The sequence below is a fragment of the Botryllus schlosseri genome, chromosome 7 (assembly GCF_051294905.1).
Source record: "Botryllus schlosseri isolate E-star chromosome 7, Bs_hap1, whole genome shotgun sequence".
In the NCBI taxonomy this organism is placed as follows: Eukaryota; Metazoa; Chordata; class Ascidiacea; order Stolidobranchia; family Styelidae; genus Botryllus; species Botryllus schlosseri.
In genome coordinates, this window is record NC_137242.1 from 2281560 (window position 1) to 2306771 (window position 25212).

At 39.8% G+C, this 25212-nt stretch overlaps 1 protein-coding gene across 1 annotated transcript; it reads left to right on the top strand.

The window, feature by feature from the left end:
- The first annotated feature begins 6228 nt into the window (after positions 1-6228).
- On the top strand, positions 6229-23943 carry LOC145443042 (uncharacterized). The gene is made up of 11 exons (XM_080321024.1): positions 6229-8590; positions 8685-8845; positions 9049-9159; positions 10734-10905; positions 15333-15470; positions 16405-16466; positions 17522-17745; positions 18344-18531; positions 19522-19627; positions 19774-19860; positions 21999-23943. The coding sequence occupies exons 1-11, from the start codon at positions 7277-7279 to the stop codon at positions 22445-22447; spliced, it is 3012 nt and encodes a 1003-aa protein (XP_080177150.1). The 5' UTR covers positions 6229-7276; the 3' UTR covers positions 22448-23943.
- Positions 23944-25212: the final 1269 nt, after the last annotated feature.

Below are 25212 nucleotides of genomic sequence, written 5' to 3' on the forward strand. Positions count from 1 at the left end.
TACTATCCCTAAATAAACGCGGTTAGCGGCATTGTTAGGATGAGCTTTTGAAAGGATTCTATATGCGGCATAGTCTTCTACAGATATAAACGGTTCTATATTTGCAAATCCAGTTCCAGTTCTGATATTCAAATGTAAAGTCCAGAATTCTTTTCATATCATGGCCAAATCCGTATTCGCGGTAATGTCTGAAATTTTATTCCAATGCCGCATGAAAATTCATGTCCAAGTCCTAGTTCGAATCCAGTTTCAAAAAGTTTTCTTTGAGGTAGGCCTACATAACTTAAATAGTATATTCATATTGATATAAACCCCAACATTTTCGGCTGACACTGGTCAGGGGTAATCGTCAGCAACTAGTAGAGAATTGGAAAAAGCATTGCATATCAATAGTCGATGTTCTCTCCAATTCTCTACTAGTTGCTGACGATTACCCCTGACCAGTGTCAGCCGAAAATGTTCATGTTTATTTCAAACTGAATATATTATTCAATTGTATATTCGAAAAGGTCGTGAATCCTATAGTTTAAATACTACCAAAGCCGTCAATTCTGACTTTAACTACAAATCAAATTCCACGCTCATTACTCATCTAACAATCATAGCAACGCATATAATTGTTATAGAATACTCCGGAAATCTCTATTAAAATCATCACACAGATCACAATTCACTGTCACCCGACCAGGCCTAGTTAGGCTAACGAGAACGAAATGTCATTATCTAATTCTAATCTATTTTCCTAAAAGTTTCTTTGCTCTAATTCTAATTCGAATGTAATTTGTGAAATGTTTCCAAGCTCTAATTCTAAATCTAATCGAATTTTCGGTTTTCCTGAAAATGTCACAAGATTACTGTACATTTGTCAGTATTGTGCTTATGGGAATGATCTGTCATTTCATGCGAACTGAACTTCATTCAATTTCCAAGCGTTCACGGATATAGCAATTCTAATTCTAATCTAATTGGAAAAGCCTGTGTAGCTATAAATCTAATTTTAGTGTAATTTGGAAAAACTGTTCAGCGATCACCGTTACCCGAACCCTGAATATTATAATAGCCAACTGATTGCCAATTTTTACCTGAATACCTTCACACACTATCCCGTCTACAGCATGCTATACCAACGGCGACTTTGCTCTATAAGAGCAACCATAGGGACGCCGTGAAAAACGACACTATAAACCCCGCCTACAAGCATTCATAACGGGGGTTGTGATTTCAAAAAATTCGATCCGTTTATTATGTTCACAGCAAACAGTAACTCTATTAATCCGCATAGGCTCTTAAGCCCTTTTATCGGGCGTTACATCTTTCTGATAACAGAAATTGTAGCGACGTGCCGAAACAAAACAAAACCCCGGCCCTTTGTTGCGGTTATGACAACTTGTAAGTTTTGTCCTCGGATTGTGAGTGCGAATGTTGTAGATGTTGGTTTTCAGTGACGCAAAATGTTGGAAATGTGACGCATGTCATGTTCATGGCGCGTGGCTTTGTATATCATTTGCATTTGAATAGTTTCAACTTTAACATCTTACCAAATTGTTACTTTTCAATACAGGGCTGATAGATTCTACCCGAGCCGGGTATTATAGGATTCGACTCGACTCATGATGATCACACAACATTATGAATGATGTGGAAAATGTAGTACAAACCTATACGCACGTTAGTGGCGATGACATATCTGTGGAGTCGTGACCAACCCGCAACATTGACACAAGTGCAATGTAATAGGTATGGTCGAAACCATACCAGATTATCTTTAACGTGGTGTAGAACTGGCGTTATATTCTCCGTGGTCGCAAAAAGGTAGATATCTGAAATTTACACAGCATTCATGCATACTCCGAACTTGACGCGATTCCTAATATACTCGTTTCAGAATCGAAACACTGGGGTACTCGATTTTGCCCACACCCATAATATTCAGTTGCGTGACATCCAACGATTCTTACGACAGAGCACGCGTGGCGCCTTTGTTTAACAACAATATTCATTGTTTGGTAAACACGACGCATGCTTTATCGTATGGCGATCCCACTGCTGAATTTAATATCGCAGAGAACTGGCAATGTAGGAGATTGTAATGTATATCTGAATTTTCTTGTGTCGTGTGATTGATAACATCGTGTGAAAGATCAAACAAATCATGACACGGAGAAAATAGGACAGAGTGTAAAAATAAGTTTGTGCAGCCTCAATTATAATTTAGAAAACCCCAACTTAACGAGATGAAGCAATGGGTATCATTGTGCTTTATCTGTCAAGATTCGCTCAAAGCTGGTATCTTGAAACTTCATTACGAAACCAAACACCAAAACTTTTCCACGAGTTACCCAACGAACACACATTTACGGAGTAATAAGATCAACGCTCCTCACTGATTTGACGTCATATCGGCCTGATTTCAAACACCTTGCACCCAGGAAGAGACGCACCGCATTACCACCGAACAATAAATTTCATTCGATAATCGACATTTTATTGCGACGTAAAAAAATCGTATTTTTGAATTTTTGTGTTGTGGCTTTTTAAACTCGGATTTTTGTTATGCGGCTCGCGAATGAAACAGATCTGTCCACCCCTGCTAAAAAATTAGTGTGTAAGCTATTCCTGCCGAACTTCATATGCTGTATAAATTTCAGCATTTCACAATAATTGGGTGGGGGTGAATTGGGCTGTTAGCACGGAAAAGCCTGCCTCGTCGAGGGACGCTGGGAAATTCTAAGGCATGATTTACAAAGTGTTCCGAGGTCTCTAAGCACCTGCATATTTCTGATTATTCGGAAAATTGCACGGACCATTTGTTTGATACTAATACAGCGCCAAGCTTTTCAAAATTCCGATCTTATATATAGCAAATTCAAACTCATCAAGTAAAAAGAACAGGTTCCGTATGTAGGATAGTCCTCTGCTAGTATTAAGACACCACTCAAGCGGATTAGATGGAGATGAGAAGCCTAGATAAACCCCAAACACTTAGGTAGGATTTCTGAAGTCGACCAGACTCAAACCCGCAACACACTGGTATTGCAATGATTCTCAAAAAGTAGTTCACAGCCCCCTACGGAGATTTCGCGACGATTTCTACGCAGGGGCCTTGATTAGGTGTTGGAAATATATTTTGTTTATATGCGACTAATCCCCACTTAAATCCTTTTGTATTGTTCACCATATTTGTGACGGTTCAGCTACACTGAACTTTGAACATTATACCAGAAATGCGCTATTGACCATCAAGGCCTCTTCCTATGTAAATTTAGTTAAAATGGTCGTTTCAGTGAATATATATATATATCTTCGAAGTTAACCCACAAAATCTAAAGCCCCCAATTGATATCATGCGTTCACACACAAGTAATTATAAGTACTGCATTCCAGGAAATTGGTCGTAAAATCAATTACGTTGAACTCCGCCCGTTAATGTCAATGCTCGTGCGGGTGCGTTAACTTGGCCTCACACTTCATTACTTTCACTTTATTTTATTATTTCATTTATTTTATTACTTTCATTTACACGGTAACGATATGAATGCAGCCTCATATTTTAAGGACGGCAGTAAAAACAATGCATAAGAGTTCCATGTTTGGTTGGTCATTTCGGGTTGAGACTGCACTATTGGAATTTGGAAATAGCTTGAATCGCGCCGATGACCACTCCACTATTATATGGTTACCATATGTTGGAGCCGGGAAAGGAGGACGCTTTTTCAAAATTCTCAAACTCAGAATACCGGTCGAAAATCCTGAAAAAGTTGTAAATTTCTACCACTTCGTAGTTGGTTGACTAAAGAAAAAAGTTCATCTTTCTCGCTCATTGCCCAAAATACAGTTTTTTCCATCACATTGACGGGTGCGCGGGTTGATTTTTTTTAAAAGTCAACTTTCGCTCAGCTCCCGAAATACCCGCCGCAGCGTCACTTCGGTGCTGATTTACGGCATCTCAGTCGAATTTTGCTATAAATTTGACCAAAATTCCTGAAAAGAGGACAAAATCTCAAAAAGAAGGAGGACATTTAGACGTCCTCGGAGGACATTTTCAAAAACCCGAAAAAGGACGACAAATCCTCCTAAAGGAGGACGTATGGTAACGCTATTAACGCTATAACAAGTGTATGTGCTACATTAGGGATGAAATCAAGATTGTTATAACAACTAACAGGTACGGGCTCATACCATCTGGTTCGAGCCCACTGTATATATCCCGAATTCACCTTTGCGATTAGCAATACGGGGACGCTAATTGCTTTCTCTGACTAGTAAATTAACAGAAATAGTGGTGGAGATCTTTGCTCAAATTGAATTTAGTGCTGCACCCAGTCATTAACTTTAACAGGAATGTATTCAAAAAAGCAACCCATGTTATATAACGTCCGTGTAAGGTTGCGGGTCACATCACTAAACAGTATCGCGATGAAGAAATTTTCTTAAAATCCTAATTTTGTATAGCTCTCGACTACGGATATATTTATCAAATCATTCTGACCAAAATGCTTCAGAGCATCTTTAATGTACAAAGGGCTCTCACTCACAAAAGTGGTACAGTGCCTCTTTCTTCGATTTCGACACGCTGTGCGCTGCGGCATAGAATTATACCCAGTTCGAAATATTTTGTGGGTAATAACCTGAGCTAGCTAGTGAATGGGATTAGCTAAGGATAGAAATCCCCTTCACAACTAGCAGAGTGTACCTTGCACATACTAATGTAGCAATGAACAATTTAACAATGTATACAGTAGGCCTATACATCCACCATCGAAATACACTTAACGATTTGTTTGAACGCAACCAATCGGTAACTTCAATCATTAATTTCCGATTGCTTGACACCGCAATTGCTGCAATTCAATCATAATATTCCGTGTATACAGCAGTGTTGGCATATTCGAGTCACCTTTTTCGTATGACTTGACTTGACGTTTCAGAAATGCGGATTGACTCGTGACTCGAAGCAAAATTGACGAGTCAATTTCAAGTCATCAAGTAACCGATGTCGACTAAATCGCTGTATCTTGTAAAAGTCCTGATTGTTAACGATACACTATTTTGACCTGAGAGAGCAACCAGTCACTCAATGATTGTGCGTTTTACTGAGCTTCCATTGTTATATCACAAATAAATTGATCGCAGACGCAGTGATCGGAGCTAACAGGTGACGTTGTCGTAAACTAGTAGTGAAGTAATACACTATATATTGCTCACAGTGCCCAGTGCTCACTTTAACCAACCCCTTTTGTATGATTTAAATCGAATGAATATCGCTCATGCGTTCATAATTAGGCTATATATCATGGATATGTAGGTGGGTAGGATATTGCTCCATAACATTTTTCAACCTTATGAGATTTCGTATTATATCTTGTATTTTTGCTGACTGGGGCTATAGGCTACTGCTACTAGCGCAGTTTAGCAGTGCAGCTACTTTTTGTGTGTATAATCAATATTCTTTATTCGTTCATCAATTCAGAATAAATGAGCATTCCATCTAGATTTAAAACAACAAAATGCAATGACTTTGAATGATGTCTCGTACTTTGAAAATTCAATTTTACTTGACTTGATTTGACTCGAGCCCCCTCCAAAAATCACGTGACTTGACTTGACTTGACTCGAGATGACTTGTGACTCGAAGGTAGTGACTTGATCCCAACACTGGTTTACAGTAGGACCATACCGGCAACAACAAGTCGTGTTGTCTTTTATATTGCTGTGTCAATTTCCAATTTTTACTGGCACCAGCACGAATGCGACAGAAACGACATGCCAGTTTTTCTCTTTTATATACGGTCGGATTCACTTTACCAGTACATCGATCTGATCTCTGGACAAAGTAAGAGAATAATATATATATACTGTACATAATATATGGTGCAGTCGTGAATTACGCAGATGCTTTCAAATCCAGGCCAATTCGAAAACCGTACGTCGGGCGATTTCTGAATCTTCGCTGGTCAAACGAAAGTAGACTGATATTGTACAATACCGTGATACATCTCTCACATGACCGTAATACCCGCACCTGTGAATCCGCCCTGATGCTGATCACCAGCAGTTCGATAAAGCCTTTGTCTTCTCAGTCAACCTATAGTGTCAAGCTAGCAATTAACCCAGGCTGTCGATTAGCTAATTGCCCACGTCGTGTCGTTCAATAGATCAACCCAGCATGAGTTCGAAAGCAGGACGGATGCTAGCCTATCTTCCTGCCCGCGAAAAGAAGTCGATAACAAGACGTTTAGTGAGGGTTTAGAAAGGTGAAAAGTGAAAGGGTTGAGCTTGGGAGAATATCATATTATTTGCTGATAAGTCGTGTGGACTGAGGTTCAATATAGGCAGTATTTACATCCTACTGCACGCGAACTGTGTAATATCATTGCATAATGTTGGACGGGTAACCTATACGATGAGTGATACCATAGGGCTAATCTATATAATTTCAGGGCCCGTACTATTTTGTGGATTGTAGATGAGTGTTCTAAAAAGTCGATATGGACGAGAGATGATGATAAATACTAGTATAGCCTACTATAGATTAGGTGCGTCTGATCAGGGCAGCGATATAAGGTAGGCAAATCAGGCTTTCAAGAAAGGGATAGGCGTGAATCTGGCTGGGTAACGAAATTGCGCTTCTGCAGCAGAATGGTCCTGCAAGGGCGCTCAAAAATGACCAAATGTTCTATTTTTTCGCATTTCATGTTAGTTGCTTATACTTCTAAGAAGACTTTTTGGCGAGACGTAGGCCTAGTTATTTCAAAAAAAATCGGTAACCATAAAACACGCTGAATTTCTGGTTTAAAAAAGACTTTACAACAAATTGCCCTACCAGCCCTACCTTCTTCATTGTAGATAATAATTATTCGTCGTTCTCTGTATCATGTGGGCCTCTTTACATGCGAGGATCTGTCACAGTTTTTCTGGCGCAAAACAGATCCATATCAGTTTCGAGCATCTTGACGGTTGTATCTATTTCGTGTAAAACAATTTCACGAATCCGTTAAAAATGATCATTCCTCATTAACAAAAAGTAAGGTAACCGCAAAGTATTTATGGGCTGAATCTGAAATATAAATTTAATTTGTTATTTTTTGTCTGTTTTTGCAACTTTTTCTTTGCCAACTTTTGCCTGCAATTACTAAGGAAATGTAAAATACCATCAAACTGAAACGTGCCAATTCTGACTTCGTTTCAATTGCCGGCAAAAAATGTCCTCTTTTTGTGTGCTGAAAATATTGTAGGCCTACTCAGTATTATTATTATTGGCGAGTTTGCTAGCACTATGACGGTGGAAGGGGTGGCTTGTGACGCTCCTGTGCAATATCGAATCAATCAGTTGCAATCGACGAGTAGCGAATTTCAAGTAATGTACGGAAGATACCAGAATGTTGACTGCAGATACAGACCATATCAGCGGCCGGTACAGCCATTCCAAAAACATAATGACTACAGCCAGCCATTGCAGCAAATGTATTCGTCCAGTTTTTTGGGGTTTCCAATGACGCCTTCGTTACGAAACGTATCAATTCACCAAACGCCGTTGCGTGGTGGAATATCAAACGATCCATATGCAACATCAAGACAGACCGATTCATTCGCAACATCGAACCAGAATTGTCGGCCTAATCTGCCGTTGAGTGGAACACGTTGCACTTCAGCAATCATGCAACCAGTAGGTATGGAAATTTCTCGACATAGCCCACCATCTCCGATGATTCCAACTAGTACACCGCAAAGAAGGCAGTTTGCGCCTATACAGCAGCAATCGTTAACAAACAGACAGCGCTATAACAACAGTTCTGTGTTGCAACAGAGTTGTTATGGCAACAAGACTGCATCGCAACATATGGCTCTTGGGAATCAGTTCAAGTTATCCCAAGAAACGCGATTTCAAGGCGATATAACCCATAATGTCACAGATCCATTGCAGCAACCACGAAAGACATTCTGTCAATTTTCATCTGATGTCCAACTACCTGTTAATGAATTCGATGGCAATTTAAACATGCCACAAAATAGTATGGAGCAGTGTGCTTACCAGACTCTGCCAACAGGGAGACATGCACAGTATCTCGTATCAAACTCCAATCCTGTGCATGTGCATGAAGCACCCAACACGTTCAAAATGCTGCAGACGCCCTCAAGACCACAAAATGACGCCACTGTTTTGAGTCAAATTCAGCCGCAATCGCCACAAACAACGGCCGTCATGCAATTTCCTGACAATCAATGCAACATTGACCTCGGTAATCAACAGCACGGTATGCATAAGGAGTTGAGTGGATTGATACAGCAATCATCGAGTGCAATTAGAAATAACAAGCTGCAGTCCACTTCGACATCTTTGTATCATGTTGGTATGCAGCACCGAATCAAGAAAATCAATCGGTCTGCGTCAACCTACTCGCAATGTTCCAAAATGAGACAGCCAAGTTCCAAGTCGAATATGAGCCGATATATCACAAACGCTAATATAGTATTACAGGAAAACCAACAGGTTATAGTTCCAGCAATATCGACAGTTCCACATTTCTCAGATCCGTTCCCGGATGATGATACTTCGGTGAAACCGTGTCATCCTGCGCTAGTACGGGAGGTAAGTCCAGGTTTACAATTTACTCTTGTTCGGTTCGGTTCTAACATAATTCGGAAAAGCTGAATATTTTCAAGTCGTCTGACTTTATTGACAGGCGAGAGCTATGTCTCAAAGGCCTTCCGGGGTTCGCGATACTATCACTCAGAGAAAATACGACACCACATTTGACGGAATCACGGTGAAGTTAAGAAATATCGAACTGTGGAAGCAATTTGCAAACGTCACGATGGAGATGATGATTAGCCCTGGTGGGAGGTAAATGAGTTTTCGCTATAGCAAAGTTACAATACTAGATACTTTTCGTAAGGGGTGTAAAACACAATTTGAACCTGAAAGTACCGTTTGCCTGATTACACCCCACGCTAGGATGGAAATCTCGTCAATACGCCTGTTTTTGCACACATGGATTTGCAGCGCGCCCAACCAAGGATAACGAACACAAATTCCATTTTTTGCAGGCGAATGTTTCCGACGTTGGACTTTGAGATCAGCGGCCTAAATCCGAACAGCACCTATGTGGTTTTCCTTGATTTTATCCTCCATGATAACGTTCCTCTAAAATACAATACGTGAGTATTACGCTTGTTCAAAAATGACTTTATTTTGTCAAATTTTACTGGGCATTCGATAAAATATTAGGTTGGCTGAAAAAAACGCTGTACACCAGGTTTGGTTCAATTCAAACCCGCAGAAGCGAGGCTACTACAGTTACAAAAGTAATCTCAAATTTCAAATTTGACTGTGAACACCATGAAATTGTTAGGTTGTCTGATAACACGATGCGTATCAACTTTGGCTCAATTTCCACCAGTTGCAGTTCTCTTACTGGAATACAAAATTCTGGATTTTGGGAATTATCTTTCAAGGGAACTACCCACCGTAAATACTATTATTTCAAAACCAAAATTTTGAACACCAATATAACTTTACTTCCGACGTTTGGAATTGAGTGATATTTAGTATGCTTCGTTACCAATTTCAAGACATAGTCAGTAATATTTGGAAAAAAGCATTTTCCATTGTTTAAATAAATTGATATTTTCTCACTTTAAATTTCTTTGGTGTGCATCGTTTTTATAGCCAACCTAACAATTTTATCAAATAAGCACTAAAATTTGAAGGAAAGGGTTATTTTTAAACAGCCCTAGTGAGAATTCACAAGGCTAAAGCTAAAGCAAACGCAAAATTCGGTTTTATTCCGAACGACATATCTTCTGGTGACGTTACAGTTACGTGGTCAAGTCGCCGGCACAAATCTATATATCGAAGCCACACTTGACCAACTAGATAATTAAAGTTGTCAAATTATGCTAATTTACGAAAGAAATAGCCGGTAATCTAATTTAATTTGTGAAATGTTTCTTCGCTCTAATTCTCATCGTGACCAAACTTGAGAAATGTTTTTATGCTATAATTTGAAATCTAATTTGATTTTTTTTATGAAAATGATACGGGAGAATTGTAATAGTGCGAAGCGAGCCAAGCTTGCTGTTTCCAAGTTTTCGCGAATTCAGTAATTATAATTCTGGTCTAATGTGGAAAAATTCGTGCAGCAATACTTCTCATTCTAATCTATTTTGGAAAAAGACTGCGGCTATAATTCTATTTCTAGTCTTATATGGAATTAAATGGGTAGCTATAATTGTAATTATAATGTAATTTGGAAAAAATACGGCGAGGCTATAATTTTAATTGTAGTCTTATTTGGAATTAAATGCAGCTATAATTTCGATTCTAATCTAATTGGAAAAATCTGTGTAGCTATACAATTCTAATTCTAATCCAATTTGCAAAAATTGTGTAGCCATAATTCTAATCCTAATCTAATTTGGAAAAAACTACGTAGCTATAATTTTAATTCTAATTCAAACTAATTTGCAAAATTTATGTAGCTGTAATCCTAATTCTATTCTAATTTGGAAATAAATGTGAAGCTGTAATTTAATTCTAATATAATCTGGAAAATCTGAAATTTTTTTATAGTTGTCCTATTCTGGAGGTAGGGTTAAAACCAACTATAATATATAGTGCAAGCACGAAAATTCACAATATTACTCGCAAAAGGTAGAATCACTTCATGACTGACGGCATTTGCGTTTTGTACACACTCTTTTCCCCCTTGATTCCTCTCTCGCGCATCCAGCAAAACCAAAAAGTGGTATCGGATTACCTCGCGCGAAATCGAAGGCGACGAAGCAGACCGCCTGGTGTGTCCGCACCCGCTATCTCCTGCTCGCGGTGAAGTATGGAACAGACGCGGAGTGAGCTTCTCTCTTACAAAGCTGAGTAATCACATCAACGACGAAAGGGGTGTTGTGAGTATTATTAGCCTTGATCGATACGAATAGGTCGAACAGTTTGTACACTCACATCACGTACTACACTCTAGCGAAATGAGTGCGTATTTCCACCCGTGTACCACCACTGATATACGGGTGTAAATACACATCCATGGCACACGAAATTAGAACCTACCTCAGATTTATACCTTGCACCCCGGGGTTCCCAAACATTTTATGGTCACCACCCCAAATTTCTATTAGAAAATGTCTCGCGACCCCATCTCTCAATTTGCCGTGCTGATTAGTGTACGTGTTTATTTACTTGATTATTACGTGGATGTGTCCTGTGTAATGTGGATGTATTATAATGTTAACAGATAGCACTACCGGTTGCTTGCCATTTTTGCGGAAGGAAATATAGGAAATAACGTAGGATTTACAACCGCGAGATACGTCCGAGTTGGTTTCGTGCAACAACTTTTTGTTTGTGCATACACAATCTTTTCGCTAAGCGTGCACAGCACTGCACACGACCTATACCACCACAGCAATTGCATTTCGACTGCTGATTATCAGCAACCTATCGCGGCCGAGACGGGCGTTTCATCGCAAGTGCGATTTTTTAACCTTAAAACGGAAGATTTTCACCTAAAAGAATCGAAATTTGACATTTTTTCCTTAAAACACTCAATTTTGACGAAATTTTGACTTCATGTATGTAAATTAGGTGTTTTCGCACATAATGTTAGAATTGTACTACTTATCTTCAATTCTGATTGGAACTGTTTTTGACTTGAAAACTGGCTGAATTTTACATAAAAAAAACTTTATTTTAACGAAATCTGGACCTATTAAGAATTCCAATAGTTACATCACGCATTGTGGTAGAAAGAATTAAAATTTGTTGAAGTACAACGAAAGGTAACTTTCCTATATTCTCGGTAGAAAGTGTCTGTCGTTACTAAGCACCTTGCGGAGAATGAAGAAAGAACGTTCAACAGCAGCAGTAGTTGGCTGGCAACACTGAAGTTGTGCGTATATACCAGTGGTTCCCAACGTGGGCGATATCGCCCCCCAGGGGGCGATTTGTCGGTCCAGGGGGGCGAAAATAGCCAAGGGGGCGATAGGGGGGCGAAAACGGACGAAGGGGGCGATGGCGCGTTGAAATGGCTATATTGGCGTTAATTACCGTAACTGCCACACCCAAACCCCCAATTGGGATGGGGGGCCCGAGCTCGAAGGGAGCCCACAATTTTTTCGTGATTTAACATTAATTATAGAGTATTATTTTGGAAATTTAGGCAACTTTTTCAAAACAATTTTGCGCTGCGCGCCATTTCGTGGTCACATATTTCTTGCTTATTAGATACCCTTCCTCCAAGAAATAATACGCATGAGTTATAGAAATGGGCATCTCGGCGTCAGCCATTATTACACCATGACGTACCAAGACATATGAAGTTTCAGGCCATGTAACATGCGACTCCGAGAAGTGTGCCAGACCGAGAAAACCTAGGCGGAAAAGGACTGTCTTTATGCTGACCGACTTCTTTATATATACGACATACACATATATTTAATTGTCCATAGGCGCCTAAATGGCTGGCGCCAAATGTTCCTGTCCTGGCAATCAGAACCCCACAAAATAATGCCATCTCGCAAAGAAAAATTAATTGCCAGAGCAGAAATACCAATACGAAATCGTGTGCGTTTTTTAGTTTAGTACGTATTATGGGCGATTTGAATATCTTTTGACATATCAGACAGGCCCCGAAATGTCATTACGTAACGAATTCATTATACCCACGGGTCCGCCCGAATATGTTCAATTATTATTTACGGGCCCTTCATTTTCCAAGACACCTCACTCAGCTTTACCGGTAAATCTGAATACATGAGCAGAGAGAGGATAAAAATTGACAGCAATATATATGCAATTCCCGATCATATTGACCGATTCAATCATGAATGATAAAAAATTGTCGCGCGTGGCGCGAATTAAGCCGACTAACTAAAGAGTCCATTAATTTGTGCTGAGAAGTAGCGGTAAAGAGGTATCAGGGGAGTTTGGTCTGAGGGATGCAGAAGTTTGCTTCATCGCCCTATGGAGGAGAACTGACGAAGTGCTGTTACGGTCCTTTTGGAATCAAGTCGGAGAAATCACCGTTTTTGTTACTCACCAAAATTTAGCTGGAAAAGTGTAATTTCGAGGTCGAGCCGAAAAGCTGACCTTTTTTCTTAGTCAACTCGCTCAGTCTGTATGCCCATTTTTCGGTTCCCAATATTTGGGGGGCGATTCTCGGTGTGGAGTTGGAAAAGGGGGCGATGAGTCGAAAAAGGTTGGGAACCACTGGTATATACAGTGCTGGTGACACACCGTGTTGCTTCATTCTGAAAATGTTGTGTACATCAGTGGTTCTCAACCTTTTTCACCTCACGGACCGGTCAAATTTCAAAAAATGTCTGGCGGACCGGTGAACTTTCAAAATTGAAATGAAGCCAAAATGTAGAGTATGCAACCGTTTTTTGCAATTATATGGTGCTAGAGAGTGAAATTTAGAGGGTTTTGATCGTATTTAATTATTATTCATGATGGCATCCGTGTGATTTTATGGTAGTGAGTCTGCCGGGTCGAGGTAAAATTGCCTTGTCCAGATAAACGTGATACCGCCGAGAGACCTTTATACAGTCTTTCGCGCCGAACGCCGTGGGCTTAACCGACCATGTCAATCTAATAATATTCTTCTCTTTGACAATATCGAGAGAAGAATCGTATCGGAGTCGAACCAAGCACCTTTTCGTGCTACATTGCTCATTGCCCACTGCCACCAGAAACAGGCTACTCTGGCAACTACCTATACGAATACAATGCGTGCCGCAAGAAAACACATTACAGCAGCTATACCGGCCATCCGCAAATCCGGGCCGAAAAAGCACTTCGTCAGCCCAACCCAAAAATGCTGGTCTTGGGGCGCCCACAGGGCGATAAGTCAAACTTCCGAGGTCTTCACCCCCAGACCCTACAGTTGGTTGGATGTTTTGACCTGTACTTGTGAGCACATCCATTATACTCAGCGTAAGTAGAGAGCTTACGTAGCTTAATCGCGCCAATAGCGAAAATTTTCGATTATTCATGAGTGAAGCGGTTTTCTCGCGGCCGAATTTTTGGCCCACTATTCGGAGTCCCATGTTAACCTATGCTTCATTATGCGTTGGTACGTCGTGGCGTGGTAATGGCTGACGCCGAAATACCTATAAATCATTCTGTATTTCTTAGAGAACGGCGCCTAATAGGCTAAGTAAGACATTTAGGGATATTAAATCGTGCAAAGAGCGAAAAGAAATTGAAAAATGTTAGAAAAAGTTTCAAATATGCTATGATTTATGATTTATGTTCATTTGCGAAATAATTTTGAGCCCTATTCAAGCTCGGCCCCTCTCCAATTGGGCGGTTTCGGGTGCCCCGTTACGGTGCTGTACAAAATGAATGAATTCAATGATCAAATTGTGCTGTTTAGCGATGGGTCGGCTCGTATCTGTTCTGTGTACTTGTCACTTGCTTATCGTCAAATGACACGTCTTGAACTTTGAGTCAAATCGAACATGTTTCCAGCCCTAATGTTACCTCACGAAGTTATGAATCAGTTTAAAATTTGATAATTTATTTATTTTATTAAGGAACAAGCCTTCAACATGGCATCTTGAAATTAAAGTATAAAATTCTGATATGCCTGGCGGACCGGCAGGAATGTCGTCGCAGACCGGCACCGGTCCGCGGACCGGCGGTTGAGAACCACTGGTCTACATCACAATTTTTCATCATGCCCTTCTTGATATAAGATATGATAGGGTTACCATATTTTGGAATCGGGAAAGGAGGTCACTGTTTCTAAAAAAAAGAATCAGACTTACATTACTGGAGTAAAATCCGGAAAAGATGTTCAATTTACCACGAAATTAAGGCTGGTTTACTAAAATAAAAACCCAAGATATAAGAACCAATGCCACGCAGTAGGCATATTGCTTCAGTTAGGATATTGCGGTACGTTCAGTGTAACACCATGTCAACCTATTTGTTTCCATTTGACCGTTTATCATTCACAATGAGCAGACAATGTGCCGTCTACAACGGTAAGCCTATAATGTGGGCTACAAGCTGTAAAATGGCAAGAGATAAGTTGACCGACAGTGCAAACATCTGAGATGCAAACGAAATACAGGCATAGCAAATATATTGACTTTGTAAACAATTTGACAATTTCTTAACATAACGCTACAATTTTGACAAAATTTTGACTTTTTTGAAGTGTCAAAAATTCGCCCTAATCACAAATGATATGTAGGTGGTGAATGTATGTCTTGACCTTCAGCTAACCCCCTGAGACTAACTCACGGAGCCCCTGTTGTTCAATGCAACACCGGGCAAGAAGCATAGCACTAAAACATCTTATTCTCGGCAGTACGCGCTAAAGTCTCAACACTTATACCAACCGCGCATTCTGCTCACGGAAGCGCGTCCGAACGACGTTCCATATCTTCGCATCTTCTCTTTCGGAGCAAATCAATTCGTCACTGTGACTCAGTATCGGGATCCTGAGGTGAGTCAGAAAGTAGAGCCAAGTATACTATGGTGTGATCAGAGATGGATTGTTCATCAAGTCATAATTAGGACTACGCGCAATGATTCGAGTACTTTATCTGAATCGCGTATTAATTGTAAGAGTTGCCACCAAGAGTTGATGCATCAACGGGAATGATTGTGGAAGGCTGTATCGCAGCATACGAAGCATGTACCATAAAGCTACACAGGGCTGTTCAGAAATAACACTTTTCCGAATTTTCCGATTCACTGATCATATTGTTAGGTTGCCTAAAAACGCTGTACGTGTACACCAGATTTGGCTCAATTCTAACCAGTATACGTATAAAAAAAAATTGAAAAAAATAATTCATATGTTACTGTCAACCCCATGAAATTGTCAAGCTGTCTACAAAAACGATGCAAAACAAATTTGACGGAATTCCAACCCGCATTTATAATAAATTAAAAAATTTCAATTGACTTTGTGTCCGCGTATACTGGTTGGAATTGAGCCAAATTTGGTGAACAGCGTTTTTTTTTTAGGCAACCTAATAATCTAATCAGCGAATCCTCGAGATCCAGAAAGAAAGTTCTTTTTAAACAGCCCCACTACACCTGTTAGTGGAAATAACATATCTGTGAAGTCGTGATAAACTCGCGGCATTGATACACAGTGCAATGAATAGGTGTGGTCGAAAAACACCATAGCTAATATTTAATGTGATGTAGAACCAGCATTGTTTTCTGTGTGGTTGCGTAAAAGGTACACATATTTGAACTTTTCACATCGTTCATAGTGTTGAAACGTTATATTGATGCCAGAATACTAGTAATCGCCATAAGCCCACTCAAAACTCAGCTCTGAATCATTTTGAAACATCGTGGTCTCTTCTTACCTATTATGTATCGAAACTTGTTTTCTGACGATATTTCCTATATCGATATTTTAGGTTTCGAAATTGAAAATCAAGCTCAACCCTTGCGCGAGAAATATGCCGGAACTTGTGAAAAGGTAGGTTCTGCTGTTGTTAGCTATAATTCTAAATCTAATATAATTTGTAAAATACAGTGAACAGCTATAAATCTGATTGTAATCTAATTCAGGAAAAAAAGTGCAAGTACAATTCTAATTGTGGTCTAATTTGGAAAGGAAACTCCGTAGCTACAGTTCTAATTCTAGACTAATTCAGGAAATACTGTGTATAGCTATAATTCTGATCGAACTTGGTAAAAACTGTGCAGCTGTAATTCTAATTCTTATCTAATTTGAAAATTACTTTGTAGCTTCAATTCTAAATCTAATCTAAATTGAAAAAAAAAACTGTGTAGCTATAATTCTAATTCTAATCTAATTTGGAAATTAATGTGTAGCTACAAATCTAAATCTAATTTAATTTTTTTTTAAATGTGTATCTACGTTTATAGTTATAATATAATTTGGAAAGACCTTGTGTAGCTGCAATTCTAATTCTATTCTAACTTGGAAAATACTGCGTATAGCTATTATTCAAAATCTAATCTAATTAGGGAAAAACTGTACAACTATAATTCCACTTTTTGTCTGATTTGGAAAGTACTGTACATAGCTACAAATATAGTTATAATCTAATATGGAAAAAAACGTGTAGCTATAGTTCTAATTCTAGGCTAATTTGATAGTAAAAACTGTGTAGCTATATTTCTAATGCTCTTCTAATTTGGAAATTACTGCGTAGCTACTATTCTTAATCTAATCTAAATTGAAAAAAACTGTGTAGCTGTAATTCTAATTCTTGTCTAATTTGGAAAGCACTGTTTATAGCTATCATTCAAAATTTAATCTAATTAGGGAAAAACTGTATAGCTATAATTCTAATTCTAATCTAATTTGGTGAATACGGTGTAGTTGAATTATAATTCTAATCTAATTTGGAATATCTATGTAGCTACAATTCTAAATCTAGTCTGATTTCGAAAAGCAGAAATTTTTTTAGTTTTACAACTTTGCTTTGTACCATATCGCCTGCCCTCACCATGTCGATGCCGTCCTACAACTTCATTCTCTTTCATCACATTCTCTCACTTTAGAGCCAAGCGAGAGAACATCCAGAAGATCGCCTCCGAAATGGAGACGGAGATAGCTTACGCGGAAGGTCCGATTTCCTCTTTGCAAGAAGACGTTTTCGACCAGATCGGCTATACCGGGAGCGAAGCGCCGGACGTATTTCACAGCAAGGAATTGGAGGACGCAAGGAAAGCCATTCGGAGCTACTTGAAATCGGCGAGGAAAATGTTGGAAACGCGTACAAAAAGTAATTTGAGCTCATGCACAATGTAATCTTGTAAATATATGTACAATTTCCTAATGTACCGTTGTACAAACGATATTTGACATCCCCTGGGCCTATAGGAGCTATATACGTATTAGGATTATTCAAAAATACCTTTTTTCATATTTCTGCGGCTATTTCATAGAATTGTTAGATTGACTGAACAAAACGTTGCGCACCAAATTTGGCTCATTACAACCAGAGTTTGAAAATGTTGAAAAAAATTGTTAAGGTGTCCACAAAAACGATGCAAAACAAATTTGACTCAATTCCAACCCGTAGAAGCGAAATTATTTGAGTTTTACAATAATAATTCTGGGATTGCCCACCGTCAATGCTAATTTTGTAAATCTAAAACTTTCAATTGCAATAACTTCGCTTCTACCGGTTGGAATTTAGCCAAATTTGCTATGCAGTATTTGCCAAAATAACGATTTCATGAAATAGCCGCAGATATTAGCCGCGAAATAGACCTGGCGGACAATACTAATAGCCTTGCTCGGTATCATATTGGAGAATGCTTTTCGCTATTTCTTTTATGGTATTTATGGTCTTGATGACTTCAATTCATTATTCGCAGAAAAGTCTACCAACGAAAGCAGCTTCATCCGTCGTAACCACAGTTCAATATCGCCTCCGAGTAACACCACGCAAGCATGTATCGTGCGTAGCTCGCCAGAGGCCAATACAATTCATTATGCCACAGTGCAAACACCTATTCAACGTCAAAAACACGGAAAGGGGGCGCAAGTTACCGGAACCTGTGCGGTGAGTGATGTTTCAAAAGTGCCACTCGCTTTGTATTTCTGATGTATCCGAATAACATAATATATACCAACGGTTCTCAACCTTTTTGACCTCGCTTACAGGTAAAATTTCAAAACCAATGTTGCGGAGGGGGGAACCTTCAAAATTTAAAATAAACCCTAAAATACACAAATGTATGCAACCCACAGGAACCTTCCCATGGACCGGTGGTTGAGAACCACTGATCTATACAGTCGATTAATTAGGACGGTAACCGCATATCAATAAATCTGCTCAGCGAGGAATATGAAATAAAAAAGATTAGATGCATTCCATGAAATATCGCATGTAATATCAATTATGATATATGCCACGACCCATGATCATCCGGGTCTGTCTCGGTAATTGGTGACTTATTTATTAGACATATGCAATTGAATAGTATATGTTTACATTGAAATAAACTGGAATGGTTTCGGCTGACACTCGTCAGGGGTCAGCAACTATAGTAGAGAATTGTAAAAAGATTGTATATCAACTAATCGTATCACAAAATATGACGTCAACGGCATGATATACAATGTTTTTTTTTTTAACTTTCTACGAGTCCCTGACGATTACCTCTGACGAGTTCCAAGCGAAAATATTCGGGTTTTTCACTATGAATATTCAGTTTGATAATCAAGTGCTGTACTTCTAAGAGTATCTTCATATTCATAAATTTTGTTCTGCTGTCCTTCTTATTTTAAGACATATACGGCCATGCATATTCATCGCGTTTACGTGTGATACCACAAGACTAGTCAGGTCGGCGACTAGCCCGATGGCTATAGTGAGAGTTTGGGAGGTTGTATGCGTGTTACGGTCGCATCGGTCTACCTCAGTCTCCAAGTGGTTTACTGAATTACTGCCCCGAGTTTCTGCTTCTCCGGAATTCTTGGAGTGACAATACGGTTTTAGCAAGCCAATGCTGTGCAGATTCTGTCTGGAGTAATTTATTTCTTCTTTCAGACCAACTCGAATGAGGTCGTCGCAAGTCAAGGTTATCCACCTAACATAACTGCACCGCCGAGCGGCGCCCTGCCATTTAACCCAGAAAAGCACGTCCGAGGCGAAGGTATATTCTTTTTATTAGTGAAATTTTGACACAGTACCTGTCGTACTACCGGTACATCAGTCTCGGCCATTTAAGGTCATTCCGTATATGATACTTTTCAGATATAATTAATCTATGATGAACGGTAATAAACGTTCTGTGTTCAGGAAAGAAAGCCAACGTGCCAACGTTTTTCAAGTGCAATTATTACAAAGAGCAAGTGGCTAAACAGTTGAAGCAGGACTCGAGACGAGGTAAATTATAATTGTTATCTGAGCCGTATATCAAGGATGTGACTAGAGCTGCATTTGATAACATTTTTTCGCGTCATTGGTCACGATGAGCCCAAGTCATTGTGTTCGATGTTCAGTTTCGAGCTCAAGTCATGTTCTTTGTTCAACCCACTTGTTCACAACTCTGGTTTGGGTGATATCGAATGCCTCACAATCATAATATGGTAATTTCCCTAACTCTTGACTGTTTCTGGCCCTATTTTCAAGTACCAGTACTGATAGACCAGGGGCGGGCAACTTCTCCAGTTGGCGAGCTGGATATAGGAAAATTAAGTACTTGGCGGGCCAGATTGCTGAATCGACACATTATTCGCCCATTTATCCACACATACAAGCAATAAATAGAAATTAATGAATGTATTTCAACGACAATAGGGTTACCATACGTCCTCTTTTTTGACTTTTTTGAAACTGTCCTCGGTGGACGCCCTAATGTCCGCTTTGAGAACTTTGGTTAAATATATGGCAAAATGCGACTTAGATACAGTAAGTAGGCTCTGGAGTAACCCTCCGGCGGCTATTTCGGGAGCTGAGCCGGAAACCTGACTTTTGTTTAGTCAACTACCGGATAATGTGAAAGAAAAACTGTAATTCAAGGTTTGAGCCGGAAAGTTGACCTTTTTAATAGTCAACCGAACACGAAGTGGGAAAAATTTACCATTTTTTCAGGATTTTCCTCCGGTATGGCAGGTACCCCAAATTTACCAAGATATCAATTCATTAGGGTTGGGTAGTTGCATGGCGAGATAGCGTAGTGGTGTAATCCACAGCTACAACAACGATGGGTTGCGAGTTCGAGTCCGATCGAGGTCGACTCCAGAATTCCTACCTAAATGTTGGAGGTTTATCTAGGCTCCTCCTCGCCATCTTATCTGTGTAAGCGGTTTCTTAAAAAAGCCTGGAAGTGGGCCGTGCTACAAGAAAGCCTAGAAGTGGGTCGTGCTACAAGTAGGCGTTAACGGAATCAAAAATAAGAAGAATATCGGCCTGGTGTAAATGACCATTGTAGCCGACAAACAACGTGATTACCACAAACAACATTAGTGTTGAGTAGATCGTCAATGCCGATAATGCAAGTCTTCTCGCTTCGACGAACTTACGCGTAAGCTCCACTCTCGCACGCTGCGAACACGTATATAATATCATACAGTCACTAAAATTTTACGCAGTGGGCAAGTAGTGGGGAATATCGGCTGCAGGCCACGTTATAATGTAAGATGGGAAATGTCCGCGGGCCGGACAAAATTCCGTCGCTGGCCGTATGTTGCCCACCCCTGTGATAGACGAAGTACCTATAACGTGGTAACTTCACTATTCTTCGACGTCGCAATGCAAACCTTTATTGGTTGTTCTCACGGTCGCCCTCGACAGTATTGTAAAAACGGCCATTTCATATATACCTTTTTTAAAATGTTGTATGATTATGTAGTAATTCTGTAAATACTTTCCAAAACATGTGATGCGAGCTGACGGACGCTTGCACCCCATATAGTCGACGTATACGACATGCATAATTAGAACCCTCGAAATCGTCGTCGGTTCAACAGTTACAGGATAGCGCATTGATATAGATCATTGGTACGGAATGGATGTTCTGATGATGATAGCGGACCGTAATAATGCTGCATGACCATGTAGTAGGCCTACTGGTTGAAGATATTATTAGTCCGTTCATGACAAGGGTAGGAACCCTAATTCTTTCAAGGAGCCATATTTACTCTACATTTTCTATGGTCAATGTATATCCACTGTGACGTTACAATTAATTATTCGTGACGCCATGGCCAAAAAACAACAATAATAAACATGTTTTAAGCAAGGGCTATGTTTAGCACTTGTTTGTTTTTAATGGATTATTGCTTCAAATGCAACCCTATTCGTCCTAGTCTTGAGTCATAGGACTTGCTCAAGTCATGCGCAATAAATCTAAGTCGATTCAATACACAAAACTGACTCAAGTCGAGTCGAGTCATTTTCATCATTTTATAACATGACTCGAGTCAAGGAGTCGTCAAAAAATCGCGACTCGAGTCATTAAAACCCTGGTAGTATGGCAGACTATAGATTACTTTGACCAACTCTGGAAATATTGTTTTCAGAAACGTCGACCAACTTACCCGTTGTATACGTTCCCAACACATGTCAAAAGACGCAAACCGAATGTATTCAAGAGAAGAGTCATTGCCAGAACCAATCCTGCATAGTCGAGAAAGATGAGTCCGACGCGACGGATCTATCTGAGATTTTTCCCGACCGAAATGTACACGACACAGTCAAATCCCAATCCCTCCGTGTACCAGAGCACCCTCAAGATGTTCCGGACTTGTCAGAGATATCGTTCTTTTCCGAGTTACTGCCAGATCGCGGAATGCTGGAAGAGCTAAATTCCGAAGATATTTGGCCAACTGATGGACAGCCCAACTTGGGTCTGATGACTAACGCGAACACGGTGATAAATATTGATGAAATATTGGGTGTCGAGAATCACTATCCGCCTAGCAATGGTTCTACCACTTCCACCAACTCAAACGCAGAGTTGATTCGGTAATAGTATGGTTCGGGACTAAGGATAATCACGTCTGTATGAACTGTATTCGGGAATGTACACTGGGGCTGTTCAAAAATTTTTTTTTTCATATTTTGCTGCCTACGTCATGGAATTGTTAGATTGTCTGAGAAAAATCTGCAAAACGATTTGGCCTGATTCCAACCAGTAGGAGCGAAATTATTGACGTTAAAAAAATTTTTGATTTGGAATGAATAGTATTTACGGTGGCAAAACCTTCAATTATTTATTAGATCTACCAACCGTATACTATGATTTGATCTCCTATATTTTAAACATCAATAACTTCGCTTCTCACTGGTTGGAATTGAGCCTAATTCATTTTGCATCATTTTTTTCAGAGAATCCAACAATTTCCTGCGGTAGCCAGTAAAATTTGAAAAAATTTTATATCGTTTTTTATAAAAATAAATTCATAACTTTTTTCACTTGTAGCAATGCCAATTTAGGTTGGAATTGACCCAAAAATTGATGTGCAACGATTTTTAGGCAACCTAACAATTCAATCAGTTAATCCTAGGAATTCGTAAAATATTTATTTTTGAACAACCCTAATGTACAGTATAGTATACCGGCGATGTTGTGCAGCACGACAATACTTAACGCATTCGTAGTCATTCACACTGTGAACACATGGGTGGAAATAGGTGTAACATCATATTTACACTATAGCGTGGGATGTAAATCAGGTGACAAGCCCTTCCAGTTATCAAACTGAACTATAATACCCTTTCTAATCGGTGGAAATGAGTCAAATGCACCCAGGTTGTAGTAGACTGTGTTTACGTGTACCAACTTTTGGGATTTCTTGGGGTGCTACACGAAATCATAACCTACTACACCCCTGGGTTGTATCACCATAAATATTGGTGTATTTAACTCGTTTTCACCAATCGGAGAAGTGTGAAAATGACGTTTACCTGATTTCCATCATGCGCTAGGGTGGAAGCACTCGGTTTTCCTTTACAATGGACAGTTCATATTCGGTATCGAAATACCTGTCTTCATAGGGTGTATTTTTCTGTTGAATGGACACAAGATGTATTCACGTCGGTTTAAGTTTTCTACGCTATTTTATGGTTGCCATACATTTGAGCATGGAACACACTGAAATACCACGCTTGAGCCTGTATACGACACTGTGACATGTGACTTCATTAACCCAAAACCAACCCTAATCCTCAATTCAACTATAACCCTCGTGCTCAGGTGTAGCATGCTATTATGTTACCTGCTCATATGTGAAAGCATCCGATTTTATACTTTCTTAAAAATATGAAACGCTGTTGTTGCATTTTAAGTGAAGTTCTCCTAGACGACCAAGTCTAGGATGTATCAACTATTTAAATTCGTACCTTTTTATTGAAACTACTGTATAGATCTGCTTTTACCTTTCTCGCGAATTTCTTCAAAATCTCGGCGTATGCTGGGGATTTGGAAATGAATAAAATTTGTTGACGGGAATCCGTTAGAGAGTTCGGGTGATTGTCTGCGTTTGATATAGATTTAGCAATGCGACATGAAGTAAGGTGACTGAATGCACCCGGTTTTGGTTAATTATGCTCTCCGTCCAAACAACAAGAACATTTTCATCAAATGATTCCCAAAGATATCAAACTTGAGGTTACTTTCGACAACCATTGCCAAAATACATATATTTAAACTAGGGGACTTTAACAGCCTTTTATGCAGTGGTATACTTTCAGCCACATGTTAGAGCAGACCTGGGCGTAGTGCGGCCCGCGAAGAGTTCCTTGGGAATTAGACTATGAAGTATATATATTACTGTTCACGTGTGGACAAAAACTACTGTCGAAACTGATCCGGAAATGCGTTTACTTAAACCGTGATTACGTAACGTAGGTACGTCGTTATAGCAAATGATGCCGTAACAATCAAAGTTACAGGTCACTAAGGTCAAATCTTGTTTGTTGCCAGATCTGTGCTTCAAACAGTTATGTCATACATTTCCAAATCCTAATTCGTAAAATAATGCAGTCAGTGCACCTGATTAGCGGTCATCCCCAGTCCTAACACCCAAACCATGTTGTGCCAAGCAGTGGTGGCCCTACGAACGGTCGGGGGGCTGGGCGAGACTTACCGGGGGGCCCTCTATAAGCATCTAACCGTGACTTCTGGGGGGCTCCGCCCCCAGACCCCCCTTTCGCATCTGTTATTATTATCTATCTTTCACCACGGTAAGGTTCGGTCAGGTGCTGGATTCGGCCATGTCTATTATTGCATGTGTGCAATGATAGACTACATCAAAACTAAGTAATTCTACCGCATGCAGAGACATGATGATGATTCACACGTCTGTACGGAATCATATTCTTGCTGGGTACACGGATTTCCATGTTTATTCGTTAGTATCCTTGAAAAAAGCGCATCATCCAAATAGGGGGGCATTTCGACCAGGGGGGGCCGGGCGACCGCCCGCTCGCCCACCCCAAAAGCCACCACTGGTGCCAAGCAATGAAAGATCTACTGAAGGCCAATATTTCCACAATATTTGGAGCACTACATATTTGAACCCGTCTTTTTAGTTTATGGTGAGTACCGAGCAGGTCTCCGTGTTTAAGTAATATAATTTGAGTCGGCATGTTGAGAAAAACCGTGCAGCGAACACATACTCGGCTGTTGCGGACCGGCTAGCGGCAGCAAGGCTATTTTACGAAGCCACACAGATCGGAGCCTAGTATTAACATATCCACTGAGCAACATGTGATAGCATTCACTTCTTTCAA